Below are 26,333 nucleotides of genomic sequence, written 5' to 3' on the forward strand. Positions count from 1 at the left end.
GTGTTTCCTGACAAAAGACCAGACCTACACTGATATGCCACAACCATGAGCATTCAACTCTGCCTGATTGACCTGTTTTTCTCCCTCTCCAAAAAAGGCCGTCTGATTGAGGAATACTTCAAAAGATTTCTTAGAGCTGTCTTCCATCGTGTATTTGGATAATGCTTTGCTAATGAAAATATTTTATATAGGTTTAGACGAGCCCTGTATGCCATGGGATGTTAACACTTGCGAGATGGAGCAATATATAAATTATGCTCTCCTGCATAGTCGATCTACCCCCAATAAACCCCTTATCCTTCCTGTAATTCTCGAGCCGGTTCCTGAGATGGAAATTCCAGACTCTGTTTCAGATCGTAAATACTGAAATTAGAGACTGAAATTTCCGAGTCCACGCCAGTGAGAGAAGTTTCCGAGTCCGTTCTCGTGAGTGGAATTCCCGAGTCAATTCCAGTGAGTGAAATTCCCGAGTCTGTTCCAGTGAGAGAAGTTCCTAAGTCCGTTCCAGAGACAGAAATCCCAGTGTCCGTTCCAGAGAATGAAATTCTAAAGTTTGTTCGAGAGACTGAAATCTGTTCCAATAGATATACGCAGCTGCTGCTGTGTGTGTCTGGGCCACACACACACCTGTAGTGACCACCTTTCCATCGAGGAAATACAGTTGACGTGTGTTCCATAAACTTAAATTCAGAAGACAAGTAAAGGAAATCAGAGCATGATCTAATTTAACTACAGTTAGATTAGTTAAACTAATTTAATCTAATCACTACATTTCTAAGCACTACATTTCCCATCATCCTCCCTGGCTCCCACCTGCACACACTCCACAATCACCCGCACCTGTTAGCAATCACCCTCATCTGCACCACACCATAAAAGCACACACCACATACATCATCTTTGTCTGGTCTACAACTGTACAAATAGGCAGAGGTGTAAAGTCCAGGCGTCAGAAAGTAGAAGTCCTGCCATATGTTTATTCCACCCATGAACTCAGCCAGCTGATCTCCTGGCTGAAAAACTGTGCTAATTAGCAAATCCAGGTGATTGGAACAAAATACTGAGGAGGATTTTTACTTTCTGAACCTGGACTTTACACCTCTGCCAATAGGGCACTATTAGAGGGGACAGCCATTTGTAGTGGTGTCTGAAACCATAGTGGACGTTACTGAGTGCATTCTTTCAATCCCACAATGAACCGTAATAACGAATGTACAACCGATATACGCTCAACGGCTAGAGAATACCCATAATGCACTGTGAGAGTCGCACGCTGAATGAATTCCCGCGTCTCGCCAGGAGCTGGCGCCACAGCTGAATCATTCATCCATTTTCCAAACCGCGCTGGTCCAATGTAATATCATACAGGCATAAATTCATTTTTAATTGATTATTAAATTATTTAATTATAATTGATATGCTAGTCTCCATGTCAGAGTTCAAGATAAATCTTTTCATTACTACTGGAGATGCCAGTTTGCTAAGTTTTAAATGATTATTATTAAACAGTAAGCACAAACTATGCAAAATCGGCAGAGCTTCCGGCGCACTCAGTGTCCGAATGCGCTCACTCGTTTTCATCAACTCCTTCAAGTGGACTATATTAGTTGAGTAATGTAGGGAATAGTAAATGAGGGTATAGGGGGCGATTTCGGACACAGCATAGGACTCATCCAAGCTTTGGGTGTTATTCTTACCTGAGATACCTACCGTCGTGTTGTTCTCCTCATCTCCACTCCTGCCTGTTTCCATCTCCAGTTCTCAGTGTGTTCTTCTAGAGTCTAGACCCTGTAAGAAGAAACATATTCTTATTTCAGTTAATCAGCGATAAACTTACCTTGCCATTTATCTGATTGAATAAAAGTTTGTTATTGTTTCTCACTACTTACAACATCTCGAGTCTGTGTTCCCTGAAAAAAACTTAAGCAAACCATAACCCTTTTTATTTTATTTTATTTTTTTATTTTTTTTGGTGGGGCAGTGTATTTCTTACTCCTCTACTCTAGCATTTGGTTTGCTTTGGATATTGTTAAATGTTTTAAAATGTTATACAAATAAATTGTATTCAGTAGAAACTGGATTAGGTTTTAAAAGAAATCTAGAATTTCTTATTTTAAATGTACATCTAATGTCACACTTTAATCCAACACTACCTTTCAAAAGGATTTCAATATATAGCCTCACATATGATTTGAAACAAATTAAAGGCTTTGTGTTTCTTAGAGTTAGAATAAATCTCCCTAACTGTATCCTAGTCTCGTGTGGTTAAAGAAAGAGATGGAAAAAAATATGTCAGGAAAGAGAAATTAATCGACAAATTGTAATTCAATACAAAATTAATTTTGTAACACTTGGAGACATTTGATTTGGTCATTTATAAACGTCTATGTTTTTTCTTCTTAAAGTTGACATAAAAATAGCATAAACCTCTTGGGATAATGTGAAGTATTTTTAAATAATTTACTGACATTTACGCTGAATTAGTATTTTTTTTACTGTTGCTGCTGTTTTCTAACTATTCAATTTACAATAAATAAATAAATAAATAAATAAATAAATAAATAAATAAATAAATAAATAAATGCTTAACCCATAATAATAAAACGTGTAATCATTCCACTGCAACTAACCTGTTCAGAGACAATTGATTGACATAAGTTACTCACCATGTACAGTAACTTGAAATTTCTTCAGTTTAGCATCTGTACTCTTCCTGATGTCTACACTATAATGTCCAACATGTTCAGTTCTGATGTTTGTGATGGTCAGAGATCCAGTCTGTTTGTCCATATCAAGTCTGTCTCTGAATATCACATCTTTTGTATAGATGATTCCATAAAATGTTTCCTTCATTTTAGCAATGATTTCATTACCAAACTTCCATATTATCTCTTCATCTCCCTGTAAGTCTGTAGGATCAGGGTTTAGAGTGACAGAATCTCCCTCCATCACTGACACTGTATTCACTCCATCGGTATCACCAAACACACCTGAGGAACAAAGAGGAACAGTTTTGTTATATAATAGTGTAGTATTTGTTCTGTAAATACATTATATTAATGAAAACAGTTTCTTAGGCGATGTATTGTTTGTTTACAGCTCTATTCCTCTATTGGTACGGGTATAGTGTTACACTATATTTGATATAGTTTCACGTGTTTAGGCAGTTCTCTAAAGTGATCCTTGTCATTCACATTCATGTACAGTACAGAAGGGATATTATGAGCTCATTTATGGTCAGTCCCTGGACTTACTTTACTTTATTCTCCCATACTGCTACATATTCTTGTGCCATGATAAAGGGGCAATGACAAGACTTGCATTTTTTTTTGTACCCAAGTGTATTAGTACCTTTTAAAATAATTTGATTAATTTGTGACATGTATCACTGTATTCTGTAAAACCTATTTAGTTTGAATTCATTTTCAGTACATTCAAATAATACATATTATTTTATGTTTGGCATCTTAAACCCCTAAAATGTCAGGTGGAGCAACTGTCCGTACAAATGAACAGACTAAGATAACTATTACAATTGGTGATTTAATATAAAGAAATTCAAAATAAAACACTATGGCATAATATTATGTTTTGAAACCATTCATATAAACATATTTTATAACTATCAGTAGTTTTAAAGCTGTTGAGATAAAAACTTTTGTCTGGCAATTTGTGTATTTACATAATACAGCAATTTCTTACAGTGAGTTAACAGTTGCTTTGCAAGTTTGTAAATTTAACTCAGTTTTCAGTGTCAGTAATGCAAGTAAACAGATTTTTTGCATTGTGTCACTTGAAAACTAAGCCTAATGTGACTTGTAATTTCTACAACACATGCAAATTGTAAAAGGTATGTGGCAATATTAGTAATAGTAGTAATATTCATTTAAACAGCCTGAAGATACTGTTACTCTTAATGTAAGGATGTGAAAACCCAAGTGCAGTTTATTTACAAATCAAAACGTGATCAAACATGAAACAAAAGCATGGCTTGGCATGAAACTCAAAACTTAACCATGAACATAAGCAGGGGCTAGAACATAGACATAGACTTACTAACAGTGGATACAGAAACAAAACTTGACAAGGAACAAGTCAAACATGAGGGCTTAAATACACAATGACAAGACAAGGGACACTGTGAACATTATCAAGACAATCAACCAATCCGAACATTACACATAATGCCTGGTTCACACTACACTCTCAGAAAAAAAGGTACAATTTTGTACCAAAGACGGTACAAACCCTTGTCACTGGGGCGGTACCTTTTACTGGTACAAAATTGTACCTTAATATAGAGGAACAAATTTGTTCCATTCCAGTTTGTACCTTAAAGGACATGATTTGTACCATGGGCAACCAAAATGTACCTTTTGTTTTTAAAAACTTGTTGGTACAATATTGTACCTTTATCAAAGGTACAAATTTGATCTTTTAAGGTACCACCCCAGTGACAAGCCCCTTTGTACCTTAACTGTGTCAAATTTGTTCCTACGAGAACTATTAAAGGCTATTTTTCTATTGAATAACAAGCACATTCAACATCTGAATCCAAAAGGCATCAATTTAATCATTTCTGTAAATACATATCAAATACATATGAATGTTTGAATACTTTCATTCCAACTTACAGTAAAGTATTTCTTTGTGTAAATACATCAAAGACTTCACAATACAATAAAGACTTAGCAAAATTAACAGAATATCACTTCTTTAAAAAGATTCGAAAGAATTTAAAATGCAATTACACTAAAATGTTACAGTACATAAAATATATTTTCTCATCTACAACAAAGCTAGACATGTTTTTTCCCCCAAATTTTCACACAATACCCTTGCATTTATTTTACTTTTTTTTAAAACACCATCCTCCAACCCGAACTGCTCGGCAATTTCAGATTTTACACTGCTGAAGATTCTCCTCTCACTGAAGACCCGTCCAGTCAAGAAGTTCCCAAGATCTGCACAGTGGGTTGAGATGTAGCTGGTTCTTCCTGAACATAATGAAGAATCAATATTAGAAAAGACAGACGTACATTTATTAAATTTATACTCCCAATGACAAGCTCAAATTTGACCTCTAGACTTAAAGTGTAAGTTGCAGGTTAACCACCACAGCCAATTAATGTGTAAATTAAAGTGTTCTATATGTATATATTTAATTATTTCTGTCTTAAAATGCGTTAAAATAACATTTATTGGGGTTTCTTCAAAGGTAGCGTGTTTTTTCAGTTACTGGGTGATGACGTCACAAGAGGAACTCGCAACCCATACTCTGCTAGATTCTTACTGTATTATGGCTATCTGGAGAACGACTGAGGATGTGGGAAACCATCAAATTCTTTATGGACCACAGCCCTACAATTTTTAACCGGTCAGGCGTGAGAGAGGGGAGCCATGGCACTCAAAGAGTTATTAATGCTTGGTGTGAGGAGAATTAGTGGAGGGTTGGCCAGGTGTCCCGGTGAGTAGCGTTAGCTCGTTAGAGCTAGTCTAGCCTGGTGCAAACTTAACCCGGATAATATAACGGAACAAGCAAGTCTTTTCAAAATATTGCCGTCATGTAGAATAGCAAGGAGGGACAACGACTGAAGACATTATTTACTTACAGTAAGTCAGTCCAAATCAGAGCTGTAACATTAGAGATGCACACACTGCACAGGCACCAATCGCTAGTGTCATCGCCGCCTCAAACGTCATGTAATACCCTTCCTCAATCCACGCGTTATCAATTTCTCACGATTTAATTAGCAATGTTTATTGTCAGAAAAGAAAAAGAGAGATCGATGTCCCCATCACTGTGTTTGTGTGGGCTATGCCAGTTGAATCAGCAGTGGAGAGTATGTGCTGCCGTGAGGTGAACGCGTTTAGGAGTTTAGTGGAACAGCTCGACCCGCGACCGGCTGATCTGACGTGCCTGAACCCGTTTGTTTTGCGAATAGCTTATTCTCATTTCAGGCAGGATCACGGTCCCCTTGAAGTCAGCACACACGAGTATGTTTACAATGGAGTTATTTTATCCATAATTTTTTTTATCAAATAAAACATACAACCAACTTTTCTGAAGTTATGTAAGGCGAATATAGCTGCTAGCGTACGGTAACTCTACTAGTGAGTTCCTCTTATGACGTCACGCCCCATCTAGTGGAAGGGAGCGGGAGCGGTTAAAACCACTGTTAAAAGTGCCAACTTTTCATATTATATCAGCATTTTGGTATAAAAAACAATGGTGGGCGGTTCTTATCTTTATGTTTAATAAACACATTGCATTACTTCGTGAAAAATTTAACCTGCAACTTACACTTTAAGGGATAGTTCACCTAGAACTGAAGGTAACACTTTAGAATACTGTATCTTACTTACTGCATAACTAATAAGGAATTATTGAGGAACTAATAGATAATTATTTATTAACACTTAAGTCACTACTGTTAACTACTAAGGAAGATGTGTTAACTAATTAGTATGTAATAGAATTGTATGATTGTGTTAAGTTTCAGTTAGTTAATCAATAACTAATGAATTATGTCATAACTCTTGAAGAACTATGATCAATTATCTATTAATTAATGTGCAAGAAAAATAACTAAGAAGTAACTACTAATGAACAGTCATACACAGTGGTTACTACAATAAACCGTTTTATTTTAGCAGTGGAGTGGTGGATGAAGTACACAAATCAAGTACTTGAGTAAAAGTACAGATAACCCAATAAAATATTACTCCAGTAAAATGATAAACTATTGGCCTATTCATTTTCAAAATTACCTTAGTAAATGTACAAAGGTAATTACTTGAAAAGTAAAAAGCACTGATCAATGTTTTTTATTTTATTTTCTAGCCAGTTTTAGTCATTCTTCAGCACTAATAAGAAATATAAGTGCAGACATTTACTAGGCTATATATTGATCTGCAAATAAGCAAACTTTATATTTAATTAGCAAAATGTATCATAATGTATGATAACTTATCTATTTTACAAAGGTTTAGATAATACCGTTAATAATGTGTTTTTTACAGTAAGTTTGATTTGAGACAGAAGTATGTGGTAATTCTGTATTAATTACTAATGAGTTCCCTATATTCTCACTTTAGAATACTGTTCCAGGTTCCAAGTAATTCCTGAAGAATTATCTAATAATTATTTGTTAATTACCAATTCATTTCCTTATATGTTCACTTTAGAATACTGTTTCAGGTTATAAGTAGCCTAATTCCTGGATAATTATTTGATAATTATTTATTAATTACTAATGAGTTCCCTATATTCTCACTTTAGAATACTGTTCCAGGTTCCAAGTAATTCCTGAAGAATTATCTAATAATTATTTGTTAATTACCAATTCATTTCCTTATATGTTCACTTTAGAATACTGTTTCAGGTTATAAGTAGCCTAATTCCTGGATAATTATTTGATAATTATTTATTAATTACTAATGAGTTCCCTATATTCTCACTTTAGAATACTGTTCCAGGTTCCAAGTAATTCCTGAAGAATTATCTAATAATTATTTGTTAATTACCAATTTATTTCCTTATATGTTCACTTTAGAATACTGTTTCAGGTTATAAGTAGCCTAATTCCTGGATAATTATTTGATAATTATTTATTAATTACTAATGAGTTCCCTATATTCTCACTTTAGAATACTGTTCCAGGTTCCAAGTAATTCCTGAAGAATTATCTAATAATTATTTGTTAATTACCAATTCATTTCCTTATATGTTCACTTTAGAATACCGTTTCAGGTTATAAGTAATTCGTGCAGAATTATTTGATAATTATTTATGAATTACTAATAAGTTCCCTGTATTTTCAGTTTCCCTCAGTCATTGCCTCAAACATGAATTTACACAATGGCATTCTATGCTGAGGAAAACAGACACACACAGTACTGTATATAAAATATAAAAACTAATCTGAGGTTAGTTTTGTATGACTGTTCATATAGTAGTTACTTCTTAGTTATTTTTCTTGAACCTTAATTAGTAGATAATTAGTAGTAGTTCTTCGAGAGTTATGACAGAATTCATTATTTATTGATTAACTAACTGTTACTTAACACAATCATAAAAAAATATATTACATACTGATTAGTTAACACATCTTCCTTAGTAGTTAACAGTAGTGAAGAAGTAGTTAATGAATAATTACCTATTAGTTCTTCAATAATTACTTATTAGTTATGCAGTAAGTAAGATACAGTATTCTAAAGTGTTACCGAACTGAAAATTCTGTCATTTACTCGCCCTCAAGTTGTTCCAAATCTGTTTACTTGAACAAAAAAGAAGATATTTTAAGAATTGAAAATGAAACAGTTGATGGGGCCCCATTAACTTCCATAGAATATTTTTCATACTATTTTCATACTATGGAAGTCAATGAGGCCCCATTGACTGTTTCATTTTTTGGGTGAACTACAAAACCTGCAACATCTCGTTTGGCATCCATGTAATGTGCTTCTATAACGGATTTCAGCTTAGCCAACCTCAATAATTTTACTTAAAGGGTTAGTTCACCCAAAAATGAAAATTATTTTGTTAATTACTCACCCTCATGTCATTTCACACCTATAAGACCTTTGTTCATCTTCAGAACACAAATGAAGATATTTTTAATGAAATTCTAAGAGCTTTCTGTCCTTCCATTGGGAGCAATGCAACTAACACATTCAAGGCCCAGAACGATAGGAAAGACATCATTGAAGTAATGTGACTCCAGTGGTTTTACCAATTTTATGAAGCGATGCAGGTGCTTTGTTTTAGCAAAAAACACAATTTACCATTTTATTTAGTAGGGGGAGCACTACGACGCATGCGAATTGTGTTGACTCAAGACCGGGTGTTGTTCCGTGAATGTGCTTTAGATAATATTATTTTGTAAATAGGGTAGAGGTGAATTATGTTTTATGTTTTTTTTTTTGTTTGTTTGTTTTTTTTGGCAAAACAAAGCTTACATCGCTTCCTAAAATTGAGGTTAAACCACTGGAGTCACTTGGATTAGTTTAATGGTGTCTTTACTACCTTTCTGGGGCTTGAATGTATTAGTTGCGTAGGCTACCACTGGAGGAACAGAAAGCTCTTGGAGTTCATCAAAAATATCTTTATTTGTGTTCCGAAGATAAACGATGGTCTTACAGGTTCGGAATGACATGAGGGTGTATAATTAATGACAGAATTAAATTTTTTTGCTGAACTATACCTTTAAGGAATCCTGGAAACACCTTAAATCAACCACAGCATGCATTCGGTCCATTTTCTGAAATAACTGAAATGCAGATAAGAAAACAAGTTTCACACACACAAAAAAACTTTCTGCATTTTTACATTTTCCACTAAGTTTTAAATTATTCACTTAAAGCTTCATATAAGTAAAATGTTAAACTAATCCATTTGAATTGAGAAGTTTAGTAAAAAATGTGTGAAGAGACTACCGCTTGGTATAATAAACAGATTAAATTTAGGATTTTATTCACATTTAAACATTGAACAAACAGAAGCTCAACCGCACTTGCGGAAGCTCAAACGTGCTGCAAAACACACGAGAATGAACATCATCGGTTTTCGCACGTCTAGCCAACATGCTTGAGCTTCCGTTTACCGCAACTGTTGTGTGAATTGATGAATTATTTATATGTGAATAAAAGCCTAAATTAAATCTGTTCATCATATAAAATGATCGTATCTCTACAGAAAAACTTGGGACTAAACTGCTCAATTCAAATTATTTTACGATCTCTTTATTATGGTAGCATACAGGTATCAAAAGACATTTTGAAATTTAATATGCACAATGGCAATGTAATATATAAAATGGCAATGTATTTCTTATTTAAATTTACATTTTCCATACCATATGTGCAATGTTTGGGGCAAAGTGACAATACAAATTCAATAATATAATTAAATTAGCCATCTCCTACACTTGTTTTAACATATAATTTAAACATATTACAAAAATGATTAGAGATGTTTAAAGGCATAATTCACACAAAATTAAAAAAAAACTCTGGCATTAATTATTCACTCTCATGTTGTTCCAAACCTGTAAGACTTTCGTTCATCTTTGGAACACAAATGAAGATCTTTTTAATGAAATCAGAGCTTTCTGTCCCCCCATTGACAGTCCATGCAACTAAAACTTTGATGCTTCAAAAAGTTCATAAAGAGATCGTAAGACCAATCCATTTGAATCGAGCAGTTTACCGTAGTTCAAATTTTCATAAGAGACATGATCGCTTTATATGATGAACAGATTTCAGAAGCTCAACCGAACATGCTTGACACATGAGAACAAACCTCTTTCTCAAACGTGCTGCGCAACACACGAGAATGAACCTCATTTGTTTTCGCATGTCAAGCAAACATGCTAGAGCTTCCTTTTACCGTATCTGATGTGAATTGATGAATAAAAGCCTAAATTCAACCTGTTCATCATAAAGGAACACAAAATTTAGACTAAAACACTCAATTCATATGGATTAGTTTTACAATCACTTTAGGAACTTTTTAAAGCGTCAAAGTGGTAGATGCTTAGCTGTCTATAGGGGGTCAGAAAGCTCGTAATTGATTAAAGAATTTTCATTTTTGGGTGAACTAACCCTTTAACATGTTCAACGTAAAATTGTAGCAAAATGATAATTTAAATGCTATTTTCCTTAATTGCATTTACACTCACAGTTAAGACACTTATGATTGCATTTTTATTAAATACCCGCGATGAACATGGCAAAATTCAATCTGGATTTAAAAAAAGGATTCCGAGACGATCATTGCATCAAGTGCCTTAGCTTTTGAGTGTAAAAGCAACTAGGAAAAATAACCTAAATTATAATTTTGCTATAATATTTGCTTGAACATTTTAAACATCTAATTTCTGTAATACATTTCATTTTTTATTTTTGAACTTATAAAATTGTCAAATGTATGTTTTAATTTTATGTTAAAGCTAGTGTAGTAATGCAAATTATTATATTATTGATTTTGAATATTTTTTTTGCTCCAGATGTTGCACATATCATATAGAAAATGTAAATATAAATACAGAAATACATTGCCATTTTACACATTGCATTGCCATTTTGCACGTTACATTTCATATTGACATTTGGTACCTGTATGCTACCATACTTTGTGAGTGTCAGAGTTTTAAGGGAATATACTTTAAGTTACGTGACAGAAATCTTTCAGAGTTCATTTGAAGTGCAGTTACTGTGCTTTATCAAGATTGACATCACTCTGTCATTATGGCAAACATTTTGTCTTAGAAATATAAATTCAACCTCATCAGAAAAAAGAATATCATAAGATTAAGAAACTCAAATAACACATTGTACTGATACTTGCCTCGCAGCTGAGGACGCAGGAAGACTTTCAGAAGTGTGATCAGTGAGACCAGCACTGACAGTTTACCCCTTCATGATCTAAAAATCACAGACACATTATCTGAGTATATGACATGTATATGACTTAGGACAGAATCAGGTAATCGCATTCATTTAAACACAGAACGAGTGATCAACTATTTTATCTGCGCACTGTTCGTTGGCGTTCAATCACGTTGTTCCAAAACCGCATAACTTACAGTATTGTGGACTAATGTAAAGTAAACCAGCATGGCACCTCTGGTTGAGCATTCATTTACAACAATAATGTTTTAAATGTGAACTTACGACACAGAAACTCAATTGCTTTAAATATATTTACAGACGGCTATCACTGACTGGATTCGTACAATTAAGCTATTTACACTCGCTATTATCATGTTGAGTAGCTGTAACGTTTTATACATTTTATTTGGTTAAACATAAACATAAAACCCACCTTTGAATTTCCTCTTCTCTTCGTCTTATAATTCGAGTCCAGCCACAAAAGTACTTCTGACGATAAAGAGGGCGAAGCCATGGTTTGTGGTGGTGCTCCGTGGGCGTGGCCGTGCTCGTGCTCGTAATCTGCTTCGCGAAGTTCCCGCTCTCCGGTCTATTTGAAAATGCAGTAACGGCTGCAGCAACCCGGCAATCAGTTTCATGTTGCCTAATAGCAAAGTTAACATTTAACAGTTAACGTTATAGTGGATAATGGAGAACAAACGCCATATATTGTACACGTGATGACTTAATAATAGTCAATAACTGCATTAAAAAAAAATTAAAAAGTGTAACGTTATAACTTACAAGTCAAATGGCTAAAAAGCATTTGGAGCAAAGCTAATTTAACTCGCTAAATTAACGTTAAGTGGCTGAAACATTTATATTTTAGACTTGTGAACTAAATATATACATAAATTATCAGAACTCACCTTTAAATTTCGTCTTCTTCAAGTTTGATAAAATAATCTCGACCGCGCTGCAGTCGTGTAATGTTAGCCTGCTGCCTGCTGCTTCCCGCTGACAGTTCGGAAAATTCCGTGGCTGAAGCGATTTCGACCAATCAGTGTCTTGTTGCTATGCCAAATATTGAACACAGCAACCAATCATGAATGAAACAGTAATTTGGTCCATCACTGATGTGAGAACAATTATGTACCTTCATTTCAATTGTACCTTAACAGGTACCAAACAGTATCATCAGTGGTCTTTCCTGTACCATTAAAGGTACTATTATTGAAAAGGTACAAAACTGTTCTTTGAGGAACATTATTTGTACCACCTGTAATATTCACGTAAGCACTGAATATTTGCGACAGTGATTTACGGCGCCACCGCATGTGGACTAAAAAATATTGTTTCTGGCAGGGTCACTTGGACAATGTGACATGTGAAGACGGCTGCACGTTGGCTAATAAAAGTTTCTAGTTGTTCGGTACTCGCTGTACGTCTCCTCATTTATTACTGCACGCCCTGTGCAACATATACAGTTAAACAAGAACAAGACATGGGGCCCTATTTTAACGATCTGAAACGCAAGTGTCAAAGCGCAAAGCGCAAGTAACTTTGTGGGCGGGTCTTGGCGCTGTTGCTATTTTCCCGGCGGGATAAATGACTCTTGCGCCAGGCGCAAATCTAAAATGGGTTGGTCTGAAGTAGCTTCATTATTCATAGGTGTGGTTTGGGCGTAACGTGAAATAAACCAATCAGAGCGTCATCTCACATTCCCTTTAAGAGCAGGCGCGCTTGTTCTAAAGCGGATTCCTATTATAACGGCGGATTTGCCAGGCGCGCGCCAGGAGCGGTTCACAGCCAAGGAGAGCAACGCTCTCGTCAGGGATGTTGGGGATGGAGAAACCCACCCAAATTAACTTCGGTTAAAAAGGCGTATGATAATTTGGGTAAATGTGTAAGCTAGATGTATGCTTTTATAATACATTGTATATCTATCTATCTATCTATCCATCTATCTATCTATCTATCTATCGTAATAATGTATAATTTGCAAAAATGAAAACTGCTGCTTCTGTGTAGATGAGAGAATCAAAGTGTATGCGCGTTGTGCACACGCTACATTGATTATGGCCAAGCATGCGCCCTTAAAATAGCATATGAATAACATGCGCAACGCGCCACTGACTTTAAACCATTTTTTCCTGGTTAGTGGCGCAACTGTTTTCTAAACCTGCAAAATAGCATGAAGGAACGTTTGCCCTGGAACACGCCTCCTTTTTTGCGCTGAACCGCCCAGGGAGCGCAAGTTCATTCCCTAGTTTAGCGACGTGCTTCTGTGGAGGAAAAAACGCGCTTTGCACGGGTGCAAAATAGAAATGATACATGCGTCGGTGTACAAAGTCAATTGCGCTGGGTGCAAGATAGGGCCCATGGTGTCAGAAGAAAAGTAACTAAAAATGGATTTTGCAGCAGTACCATCTCCGCACATGGACTGGGAATCGTCCAACTTACCAGATGCATGGCGTAAGTTCAGGCAACATGCAGAGCTCATGTTCGCGGGTCCGTTAAAGAAACGAGGTGAAGATGAAAAGTGCAGTTACTTGCTCCTGTGGATAGGAGAGAAAGGAAGAGATATCTTCAACACCTGGGCGCTGACAACAGATGAAGCAAAGGTACTGAAAACATATTATGACAAGTACGAAGCATATGTGATGCCCAAAACAAACACAATATTCGCCAGATATAAATTTCATGAGCGAATTCAAGGAGCCAACGAAAGTTTTGAGCAATTTATGACTGAACTAAGACTATTAGTGAAAGACTGTGCTTATGCAGACAGCGAGGAAATGGTTAGAGATCGCATTGTGTTTGGCATTCACTCTCCGCGAGTGCGAGAAAAACTGTTGAGCGTCGGCTCGGAGTTAACGTTAGACAAGGCCATGGATATTGCTAGATCACACGAAGTTGCACAGGCTCAGCTCAAAACGTTTGCAAGCAGCACATACAACCCCCGTGATCAAACAGTGCACGCAGTCATCTCGCAGAAAGAGTCACATAAGCGAACAGTAAAATCTGGAATGAAAGTCTTTCATCGAAGCAGCAATGACGTCACGGAGCGCGGCAGAAATTGCGGTTACTGTGGCAACCAGGCTCACGGTCCTTCTGGAAAATGCCCGGCAAAAGGTAAACAATGTGGCAAATGCGGGAAATCCAACCACTTCGCCAAAGTGTGTCGTTCATTTTACAAAAAGAATGTCCATACAGTGAGCAAAGATGTTTCTCATGATGAAGAAGACCTAAATGAAGAATTTTTCGTGGATGCAGTCTTACAAAAGTCATGTGACACAGAACAAGCATTTGCAGACATACTGCTGGGAGAAGAAAAAACGGAAGTTAGTTTCAAGTTGGACACCGGAGCACAGGTGAATGTCATTCCACTGCACACATTTAATACGCTAAAAGATCAGTGCAAGCTCACACCGACTAAGCACAGCCTCACTGGATATGGTGGTCAAATGCTCACAGTAAAAGGTACATGTGTGTTCTTGTGCAGATACAAAGACAAAGAAACACTGATGAACTTCTACATAGTCAACACTCAAGCACCACCTGTGTTAGGTCTAAAAGCATGCCTGGACCTGGATTTAATCAAGCTAGTGCTCTCAGTGAACGCACTTAGAGAGGAAAAGTCCATTATGGAGGAATATGCTGATGTATTCGATGGCATTGGATTATTTCCAGGGGAGTGCACAATCCATCTAAAACCCGATGCAACTCCAGTTGTTTATCCACCGAGAAGGATACCACTGGCTCTACGTGGCAGACTGAAAGAAGAGCTGCAAAATATGGAAAAACAAGGAGTCATAGTCAAGGTAACAGAGCCTACAGACTGGGTGAACGCACTTGTGGTCGTGGAGAAACCGCGAACTGGCAAACTCAGAATCTGTTTGGATCCCCGCGACCTCAACAAAGCTATCAAGCGTCCACACTACCCCTTGCCAACGATAGAGGACATCACGCCCAAGCTAACGGGTGCAAAATACTTCAGTGTTTTAGATGCCCGTTCAGGGTACTGGGCAATAAAGCTAACAGAAGAATCGTCCAAGCTAACGACATTCAACACTGTACTAGGGCGATACAGATTTCGTCGCCTTCCATTTGGTATCATTTCAGCTCAGGATGAATTTCAACGCAAAATCGATGAGACATATGAAGGTCTAAATGGTGTCGTTGCAATCGTCGATGATATCCTGGTTTACGGTCGAACCAAAAAGGAACATGACGACAACTTGCATGCAGTGCTGCAAAGGTCCCGTGAGAAAGGTGTGAAGCTCAACCACGAGAAAAGCATTGTGAGTGCCTCTGAGGTTCGCTACTTCGGTCACTGCTTATCCGCTGAAGGAGTCAGGCCAGACCATGAAAAAGTCTCAGCGATCAAGCACATGGAGCCACCAAAGAGCAAGGCGGAGCTCGAAACAGTCCTGGGAATGGTAAATTACCTGTCCAAATTTGCACCCTGCTTATCAGACATCAATGCACCACTTCGTCAGCTGCTCAAACAGTCCAGCGAGTTCATATGGGATTCCCAGCACGACGCCGCATTCCAAAAAATGAAAGATCTCATTACTAAGGAACCCGGACCTGTACTTGCATACTATGACCCACAGAAAGAACTGCACCTTCAAGTGGATGCATCGAAATATGGCCTCGGTGCAGTCCTGCTGCAGGACGGGAAGCCGCTCAGCTATGCTTCAAGATCACTGACTGAATGTGAAGTTAGCTATGCTCAAATAGAGAAGGAGCTCTACGCGGTTTTATTCGGCTGCAAGCGTTTTCATCAGTACGTATATGGCCGGAAAGTCATAGTGGAGTCTGATCACAAGCCGCTTGAAGCAGTGATGAAAAAACCACTAGCCGCAGCTCCGCCACGACTTCAAAGAATGATCCTGCAACTCCAGAAATATGATATCACTATCACACACCGGCCAGGAAAGGAGATTCCTGTGGCAGACACCCTCTCTAGAAAGTTCATAGAGGCAGAGAACGACAATCTCAGTGAAGGAATGGACATGCAGGTCCACATGGTATACAAAAGCTTACCTGTCAGTGACGCAAGGCTGCAACAGATCCGTGCTGAGACTGAGTTAGACAGCCAGCTTGTCCAGCTCAGGCAGGTGATTCTGGATGGATGGCCTGGAGAGAGGAGAAAATGCCCTGCAGACATCAGCGACTTCTGGAATTTCCGAGACGAACTGTCATTGACCAACGGAATCATTCTCAAAGGTGAGAAGATAGTCATACCCACATCACTCAGAGAAGATATGCTCACACGCATTCACGTCGGTCACATGGGCATAGAGAAGTCGAAGCAAAGAGCACGAGATGTGTTATTCTGGCCAGGAATGTGTAAAGAAATAGAACGCATGGTCGAAAGATGCAACACTTGCCTGGAGCAACGCTGTTCAAACACCAAGGAGCCCATGATTCCTCACGAAATTCCAACCAGACCATGGCAGGTGATAGCTTCAGACCTCTTTACCTGGAACAGCGAAGAATACATGGTTACGGTAGACTACTATAGCCGCTTCTTTGAATTGGATAAACTCAACACCACCACAGCTGCCACTGTCATCAGCAAACTCAAAGTCATCTTTGCAAGACATGGCATCCCAGAGAAAGTTGTATCCGATAACGGTCCACAATATCGGGGCAAGGAGTTTGAAGACTTTGCAAAGTCATGGGGTTTCATGCACACCACCACGAGCCCCCATTACCCCCAGAGCAATGGTTTGGCTGAGAAGACTGTGCAGATCGCAAAATCGATCTTGACAAAAGCCAAGATGGACAGGAAAGATCCCCATCTCAGTTTGCTAGAGTATAGGAATACACCTGTTGACAACTACAAGTCACCTGCCCAGCTTCTCATGAGTCGCAGACTGCGATCCATACTGCCAACCACCATCAAGCAGCTCCTACCCAAAATTGTCAGTCTCACAGAGGCACGCTCTAAAAGAGTAAAGCAGCAGCAGCATCAGAAAAAGTATTACGATCGCTCGACTCGTCCACTGTCCCAGCTTCACACTGGACAGCGTGTTCGAATTCAAGAGCACGGTCTTTGGAAACCAGCTGTCGTTGTACGACCTGCCGACACACAAAGATCCTATCATGTTTGCACTTCAGATGGTCGGGTGTATCGCAGAAACCGTCGTCATCTTCTCAGCACAAAAGAAGAGCCTGTGGAAAATACCCGCGTTCCTGCAAACATCGAGGAAGAGCAAAACAGCACTGCCTCATCAATGCTTCAGGTACACACTGAAGTACCAGCACAGCATTCAAATGACAGAGAGATCCAGCCCATACAATACCATACCAGATCGGGTCGGGCAGTGCGACCTAGAGCAATCCTTGATTTGTGATTGGTATTTCGTCTGGGGTGTAGGCGGATCGCTGCCCCTATGAGAGAAATGGAATCTAAGATCTGGTATGGGCTGTCTGAGAATAATGGACGTTTTGTTTATAAGTATTGTTTGTCACAGGTGTTTAGATGTTTTGTGAAATACAGCAACCTCTGTGTTTATGCTAGGGTAATGTTTCAGTGATTTGAGTATGCATACTGCATTGGCTTAATGTGTTTTTTTTTTATTCTTTCAAAAGAAAGGAGATGTAATATTCTCGTAAGCACTGAATATTTGCGACAGTGATTTACGGCGCCACCGCATGTGGACTAAAAAATATTGTTTCTGGCAGGGTCACTTGGACAATGTGACATGTGAAGACGGCTGCACGTTGGCTAATAAAAGTTTCTAGTTGTTCGGTACTCGCTGTACGTCTCCTCATTTATTACTGCACGCCCTGTGCAACATATACAGTTAAACAAGAACAAGACACCACCGTGTACCTTTTTTTCTGAGAGTGTATACAACTTAAAACGACGGCAGATTGCTGTGCTGTTTAGACTACATGACTTGCTCTGGAGTCTTGAAGTCGTTGTGGTGTTCACACTACGTAAATAATCTGCAACAGGGGTGTCGTGTTCTCTCAAGTGGGGTTTAATGCATTGAGTTAGTGTTCAGTAATGCATAGAGTTTGATTGTGCTGAATCATTCTGTTATGCCTGATGAATGTATGCGTTCATGGATCTGAATGGATCTACATTTCAGGCACCTATATGTCCCACAATGCATACATTTGGATGCTGCATTAAACAAATTCTTAAAGGAATAACATTTTTTAATAATATATCAACTCCATAGCAGATTCCAAGTGATCAAGGGCTTAGGACGTTCCAATTCATCCCATTACAGTTTCTGCCAGTAGTGGGCGTCGTTTAGTATTTCACACATAAAGATTGGTGAGCGCGGTCACCTGCAGATTTGCAAGCGATTACCGATATGCAATATGAAACCGAAATCGCGACACTCAGATCCACAAACCTGTGTCGCGGTGTGGGAAAGCAGAATCGCGTTATCCTTCCCGTCCAGATCCAATGCTACCACATCTGTAAATTACTATTAGTATTATTTGAAGTTCACATTATAAAACACGTAGACCTACACCACAAAGCTAGTTGAGGATAAATTCTTTAAAATTGGGCAATTCCAGCATAATGTGACATTTGCAGTCAAAACTTGAAATATAAATTCTCAGAAAATGCATTATAATACCAATATATTTAAACGTCTGTTTATATATCCATACTCCCTTAATAAAGGAGTCCAGACATTAGACAAATATCAGTCTACACATGCGTTTTATAGCCTATTTATTTAATATGAGGGAAATATGTGACGCACATGCGGACGTGACACAAAAACTTTAACTTTTAGGTGGCAAAATATTTTTTGTAATTCTATGAATTACACTGTGCAAACCAAAAGTAATACTACCCACCAGATGAAGAAGGGTTGCTCTCCAAAGAACATAAAATATTCATTTTATTTAATTTTTCGTGTTCGAATTAGGGGAGACCGGGGACAGTTGTAACAGGGCATGGGTGCAACATGTCATTTTTCTCCAATCAGAAACAAGCTAGAGTGATGTCACTCATAGACCCTCCCCCCACCAAGAAGACAGAAGACATATTCAACATCTGCTGCTGCATTTATTGAACAAAACTTGTTTTGGAGGTATGAAAGTAAATGTTTTTTTGTCATACTGTCCTGACATTTTGTATGAATTAATCAAAACTTACTTTGAATTATTGCTTTGTTGACTTCTAAGTGACATGGTTAGCATGTGTCAAAGTCAGTGTGTCTATATGATGTTCTGTCATGGCTGATAGGGTCGGGGACGGTTGCAACAAGTAATAAATTGCATGTTTAATAAAAGTTTGTTGCATTGCAAATTGTTCAATTCTTTCTGTTTGACACTGAAATATGGAGAGATTGAATATCATCTGTAACTCCTGCACACTGAATCTGTGTAGGCCTATGTTCTACACATGAACTAACAAAACTCAATAACTGTTATTTGATAAATATCACTAAATAAATAAATAATAGGCTACAATAATATTATTGTATAAATAATACTATAATATTATAGGCCTAAAACAGTTAATATTTTCAGAATTCTATGCTCATTGAGACAAAAAGCTAGTTAATTAGTGAGATTTAAGGTATTTTTTACATGCTGCAACCCCCCCTCCCTCCTCCCTATTTTTATTCTGAGGTATAAATAACGTAATTTCATATTTGTATGTTAAATGGCAGAACATGACTCAGCAGACAAGAATGCATGTTTTGCATAGACACGCAAAAGACTGAACAAAATAGCACGATGCATACATTTTAATTGCTGTTTTAATGTAAAGCAATTCCAATGTACCTTTTTTTTGGAATAGAAAAAAAAGGTGGGGTTGGTGTAGCATAGCTATTCTGAACAAGTAAACCTTTTAAGTGCTATAATTCAAAACCACCCAATATAATGTTATAATAACAGGTTGTAACAACAGTCATCCAATAGCGAAAATCACGAGCTGGTGGTAGTTTATGGCAAATAAGCCTACCGCACCCTGCATGCCTTAATGACAGCGACAGAGCAATAGAGAAATTGAGTGATAGATTGAGAGAGTGATTTATTGTTCCGTTCAACCACTAGGCCTACATGCGTTGTCATGCGTTTGCACTTTGCAGTCATGTAAAATAGTAATGCTCAGAATAGCCTATTGTAGGTCGTCAGCACACTCTAGTTTGCACTACTACCAAACACACAGTCACACACGTGTACAAACTTACCCCAAAATACGCTTGTAATGTTATTTTCATCTGTCACTATTCGCAATGTGAGTTATCACAACGTCCATTTATAGAAAAGTAATGCATGCTTGTGTTTAAAAAAAACTGTAGATATATGTATAAAAAAAATAGATATGGCCTACGAGGATAACAGTCTGTTCCGGTTTATAGTGAAACCGAAAGTGTTGAATAAATAAAAATAAAATTGACTTACCTTGCACGAGTAATAAAACCCCAAAAAGCAAAGTAGTATCCCTCATATTGGTGTCGCTTAACTGCGTCCAAATTACAACGGCAGTGACTCGGGATACTGATGATGGGCTCGTAACATACCTTGCAAGTCACGTGATTTCTAGAGAAAGCGGGTGTGTCACGTCATACCATTTCAGTGTACTTTGACTAGATTAAAAAAAAAAAGAAAAGTAACAAAAAAAGGTGCTCCTTGACTAGGGCAAAAGTATTTTCACACACAATTGACCATAATATAAAATGTTTGTTTATTATGTGTTTGTGATCTTTAAAAAAATAAGAATAATTAAGCTAGTATTGTAATAAAGCTGTTTTGTTAAAAAATACTATTGATTAATTGGGAGGTGGTCTCTTTTAAAGAAGTCTGATGCTAAAAGCCTAACAAATGGAAATTTAAAATAAAGACTAAAACAACTTACATCCACTGAGCAGTATTTTTTATTTTTATATATTACTTGGTTAATATAGAATGTTCCTTTATAGATTTCATTACCCACCCATGCAAAGAGAAGAGATATGTTAATTTGAAAAATCTGATGGTAATAGGCTACATTTTTATTGCAAAAAAATATAAAATAAAATAAAAAGTACTAGCTATTCCTTGCAATAAAAAATGCTTTTTCACACTGTCATCATCGTTAAGCCCCACTTTTAACCCTGGGTAAAGGAACGTGTCCCGCTTGTAAATTAGAAGCAGGGTTAGCACCACTTTTCACCCAGGGTTATGAAACCCTGCTTAAGAGCAGGATTAGCACTGCTTTTGTGCTGTTAACCCTGCATTGCGGTGCTGCTAAACTTGTACAGTGTGAAACAATACAGCTAGATGCGCAACCAACAACCAATCGCGTGTCTCATATTCACAATTAGGAATAGCTGCAGACTAGCCTGGGAAAACCCAGACGAACTTCCGGCAAATTTAGATTTGCTCTGCAAGTCAGTCTGGCCAAGAGCCCATTCAAGCCATTTCCAATCTTTCCAAAATCTTGGCACCAGTCACAAACGTTGAGGTGGGCTTTACACGATGACGATCACTCTGATTGGTTTTAGGTCTATCCAATTGCGCCCAGAGGCATTTGAGCGACGTCCATTGGTGACGCCCCTTTGGAAATGGGATGTGAATAAAGCTTCCCCAGACCCACTCTCAGTTACGACTGAGCAGGGTCTGGTGTCAACCAGGCTAGCTGCAGAGACTGGAGATCTCAAAAATGGGGCGTGAACTCCAAAAGTGGGCAGAACCTCCAAAAGAGGGCGGTGTCTCCACAAACAAAGACTTGCGCCATTGGCTATGGCTTCATCCAATTGTCATGACTTCAAAATAAAAATTCGTAAATTAAAAATAGTTTCTAGTTGATCTAAAATAAAACATTATTTTTACTTGTGGAAACGTTTTACTCAACTTTACTCAGTCTACAGGCTGCAGCTATACCCATATTCACATGCTTTGGACAGTTACGGAAACTCTGTGCGTTGTATACGTCGATTAAGGGGAAAAAAATCTAATGGTAACAGAAAAGGTGACAATTGGAGTGAAGAAGAGACCGCTTCATTCTTATCTATATAGTTCGAAAAGTCCATTACAAGGATAAACTTGATGGTACAATGTGCAATGTTAGAGCTGTTATGTAAACATGTCACATGCCGCTTCGTCCAATCAGTGACACTGACGACGCAAGTATGCAAATAAGTACATTACATTCAACCACAGAAAGAGTGCAGAATGTCATGATTAAGTGATGAATTCAATATTAGTAAATACATCATACAATTTTTAAATCACACTTAATACATGTTAACAAAGGGTCAGTTTGTGTCTGCTGAGAAACTGTCAGACATCTACAGCATGTGGTCTATTGGAACTCAAAGTGACAACATTTTTTGGCCATTATGAAATGAGAAGTGGGAATAATTTTGCAAAACACAGCATAGCCTAATAGCACGAGAGCTGTAAGTCAGGGAGTAATCCCTGTTAAATGGATTATTAACGATTTTTATTGTGGAAAAAAGCTATAAGCACGGGTTCCTATTGCATGGTGATATAAAAGGCTAAGGTGATAAAAAGCGAGATGCGAAAGTCAGCCACGACACCAGTATATTTTGTTCTTACTGACGCGTTCATGTAGATACACAATCACGCGCACTTCACGGAAGCGCGCAGACTGAAAGAGTTTTGTTCCCTGGTTGGCTGAAGAGTTTTTTTTTTTTTTTTTTTTTTTTCTCTGTTTTACTCACCGCAAATTATCTACACAAAATTTAAGATAATGAAAAAAATGTGAAAGACGCGATTCTGTCGTGTTTCATGAACTCGACCGCAGTTTTTTTTTTTTTTAGACATTTTGTACGGAACTATCTCAAACGGTGGAAGAAAATGATCCACGCTATTGTTTTGTTCTGTTTATGTTTTTTTCCTCATATTGGTGAGTTATAAATTTATTTATGGCTTCAGTGTTAGTACAGATTAGATGACATGCTAGCCTATTGTTTAAATCGTGCAAGGATTAAGGGTTTGCATTATTTAAATATTTACTTTTACGTTGCATAATTATTTACATTTCATTTTGATCTCTAGGCGCTGTGACAGAGATGGCAGTGATGGAGGGAGATTTCTTCACTCTCCGCACCGGTCTAACTGACATACAGAGCGTTGATAAGGTCGAGTGGAGGTTTGGATCGAGCAGAACATTAATAGCCTCAATAGAGAATGGGAGCATTGAATATGGTGGTGGTGATAAGAGATTTAGAGACAGACTACAGCTCGTGAGACAGACTGGAGATCTCACCATCACAAACGTCAGTAATGAACACAGTGGAGATTATAAACGAACTATCACTATCGGACTTCAGGAGCCGACCAAAGATATCCGAGTCACTGTTTATCGTGAGTATAAAAGATGTTCGCTAAATTGATTTATTTTTGAAAAATGTGTATAGGCCTAGTAAAAAAGTTTTTTTGTTTGTGACTGACATCGCAATAAACTCTCACTCAACACATTCCATACTGATCAAGACACACCTCTTATCTACTTCATACTTATTCTTGGATTTCTTTTAATTTTCATTTCTCCAGCTCATTTGCCTGTTCCTGTCATCACCAAATACTCTCCTCAATGTTCATCGTCGTCATCAGTGTCCAGAAGTGTGCTGTTGTGTTCAGTGTTGAATGTGAGTCACGTGACTCTCTCGTGGTACAAAGCAACCAGTTTAGTGTCCAGCATCAGTGTGTCTGATCTCAGCATCAGTCTCTCTCTACCTCTGGAGGTGGAATATCAGGATAACAACACATACAGCTGTTCGTTGAACAATCCCGTCAACAACCAGACCACACATCTGGACATCAACAAACTCTGTCACACACCAGGTAGGACAGTGGTGATAGTGTTTCTTCACAGTGTCTCGCTTACTGTTACCTTTTCAATAGCTTGCCAACCATTTATAATGTTTATTCAGACGTTTATTTGTCAGAATTTCTGTTGTTTTTCTGAGGGTTTTTGAAAATAAGAGAGTAGAGTCTGTTTGATGCAGTTTTTACAGAAGTGCCCACTTCTTTCTACAGACCACTGGAGTCAAAGAGCAGAAGCCGTGATCCGATTGGTCGTCACTGCTGTGATGGGCGTGGCTGCTGTTGCTGCTGTTATTGTACTGGTTTATGACATCAGATCCAGAAGAGTTGAACTGGAGAGGAAAACTAAGTTCATCGAACAGTAATGTGCCTGGTATTGTAAAACAGGAATAAGCAGTGTCTGTCTTTTTTTGTTTCTATCTCTTTCATTTGTTTTAAAACAATATCTTTTTACATTTAGGCCCCGAGGACCAATGGTCTGAGGACCCTCTTGGAATTGTTGTTTTTTTATTCATGTGTTTTAAAGAGAATATCAATATTCATAATGATAATGATGCATTACTGTTTTAATTTTATTTTCTGATATAAATCCATTACAATTGACACCATTTAGATTTATAAAAAAAAGTCATGAAATAAATGCCTAATAACTATACTATGTGTAGTTGATTTTGTCATCTCAGCTGCCTCAGTGCTCTGTAACAGTTCATATCAAACGTCAAATGCAGGCTAGTGCAATGCTTCAGTTGTAACGGTCAAAAAGTGTGAGATAAAATGTTATATTTGACAAGCATTTACGTTAGAAATGTTAAATGACCAATATCCAGGGATGCAAACGACGTTTGTCAAATTACGGAGTTTTGAGCTGAAAAAAATTGATAATGTGATTCATTTGGTAGCCTGTTTTTTTTATGGGACTTGTTCTGAATAATTATAAATTTCCTTGCAGCTGTAATAACACATACGCATCTTACTGAGTAGTCAGTGCAATTCAGTTCACTACCTAAAAATTCCCCCAGTAGCTCCCAAAAAAGACTGGGCAGACGCTCTCTTACTGGAAATCTGTTTTTCCCAGATAGCACACGTCTCCAATATGTCTTATAAAGAGCACTTTGTCTGGAAAGCATCTGCTGTGTGCAAACATCTAATAAACGTCTTTAAAAAGTCAGTTTTACATACATTCTAACCCATAAACATCTTGAAAACATTTTGTAAATGTCTATTTAACATCTGACAGGAAACGTCTCTGCGTTGCAGATGAGCAATCACTCGCACATCAAATAGACGTCTCTACGATGTATGTGCTATCTGGGATTCATTTCAGTCTAAAGCCATCAGACATGGGCTGCGTCTGAAATCGCATACTCTCTTGAGCATACTTGTTTTAAATAAGTCACTACGCGACCACTTAATAAGTATGTTCTATATAGTATGAGTGTGTGTAGTATGAATGTAATACTGATGTACTACATTCACCATTTTGTCATTATCATGTAACCTGTTAGAGTCAGTTGCGCTCCACGTCCAGTCACAAATCCTCTCCCGCGGCCTCATGGGATAGTAAAGTGTCCATCATATCCACACTTCAGAATCCAGTCATCCAGGTACTTTTTGCCTACTCTTTCATGAGTAGGTTTTTGTGAATTCGGACATACTTCTCTTGTCACATACTGTTTTTCGCCTACTATATAATAGGGAAGTATGCGATTTCGGACGCAGCCACTGAGAGGATTGAAACAAAGCAAAAAACTGTTGTTGCCATTTCCTGAGTAATTATGTAACCTGCAGAAATTGACACGTAACAAAATACATTTTAAAAAGTTTGCTGTTTGCTCTATTATTGTTATTGCTCAATATATGTACAGCTTTGTGGCAGCATTTGTGAATTTGAATTGAGTGAATTTAAAGTACTTAATGTTACTTGTTCGACTTCTATATTAAGAAAGCCAGCATTCATCACTGTTTAGAAAAAAATAGGTTTAAAATAAAATACAAATTAAAATGAAAGTGAATAGGACACACAATCCCCTAAACTGGGACCACCCCAATTTTACAGAAATTATAAGCAACATGGCAAATGGCATTGAAACGTCTCTAGTAACTAGGTCACACAAGTCACTAGAGGGAGCTAGTCACTAGGTCACATAAGTCACTCGGCGTTTCAGGAGCAAGACAAGCGTCCCATC

The 26,333-nt window shown here is 37.6% G+C and overlaps 1 protein-coding gene and 1 long non-coding RNA gene across 2 annotated transcripts; one reads left to right on the top strand and one right to left on the bottom strand.

The window, feature by feature from the left end:
- Positions 1 to 3,909: 3,909 nt before the first annotated feature.
- On the bottom strand, positions 3,910 to 12,376 carry LOC307169799. Its single transcript, XR_013823208.1, has 5 exons — positions 12,303 to 12,376; positions 11,828 to 12,037; positions 11,351 to 11,427; positions 9,207 to 9,272; positions 3,910 to 4,997 (listed from the first exon to the last, which is right to left on the bottom strand). It is a non-coding gene; the product is annotated as an uncharacterized lncRNA (long non-coding RNA).
- Positions 12,377 to 23,078: 10,702 nt separating this feature from the next.
- Positions 23,079 to 24,826, top strand: LOC307170164 (SLAM family member 5-like). The gene is made up of 5 exons (XM_079891205.1): positions 23,079 to 23,224; positions 23,377 to 23,685; positions 23,875 to 24,165; positions 24,361 to 24,496; positions 24,608 to 24,826. The coding sequence occupies exons 1-5, from the start codon at positions 23,107 to 23,109 to the stop codon at positions 24,627 to 24,629; spliced, it is 876 nt and encodes a 291-aa protein (XP_079747331.1). The 5' UTR covers positions 23,079 to 23,106; the 3' UTR covers positions 24,630 to 24,826.
- The last annotated feature ends 1,507 nt before the right edge of the window (positions 24,827 to 26,333 follow it).

Source organism: Squalius cephalus, assembly GCF_949319135.1.
Source record: "Squalius cephalus genome assembly, chromosome: 13".
In the NCBI taxonomy this organism is placed as follows: domain Eukaryota; kingdom Metazoa; phylum Chordata; class Actinopteri; order Cypriniformes; family Leuciscidae; genus Squalius; species Squalius cephalus.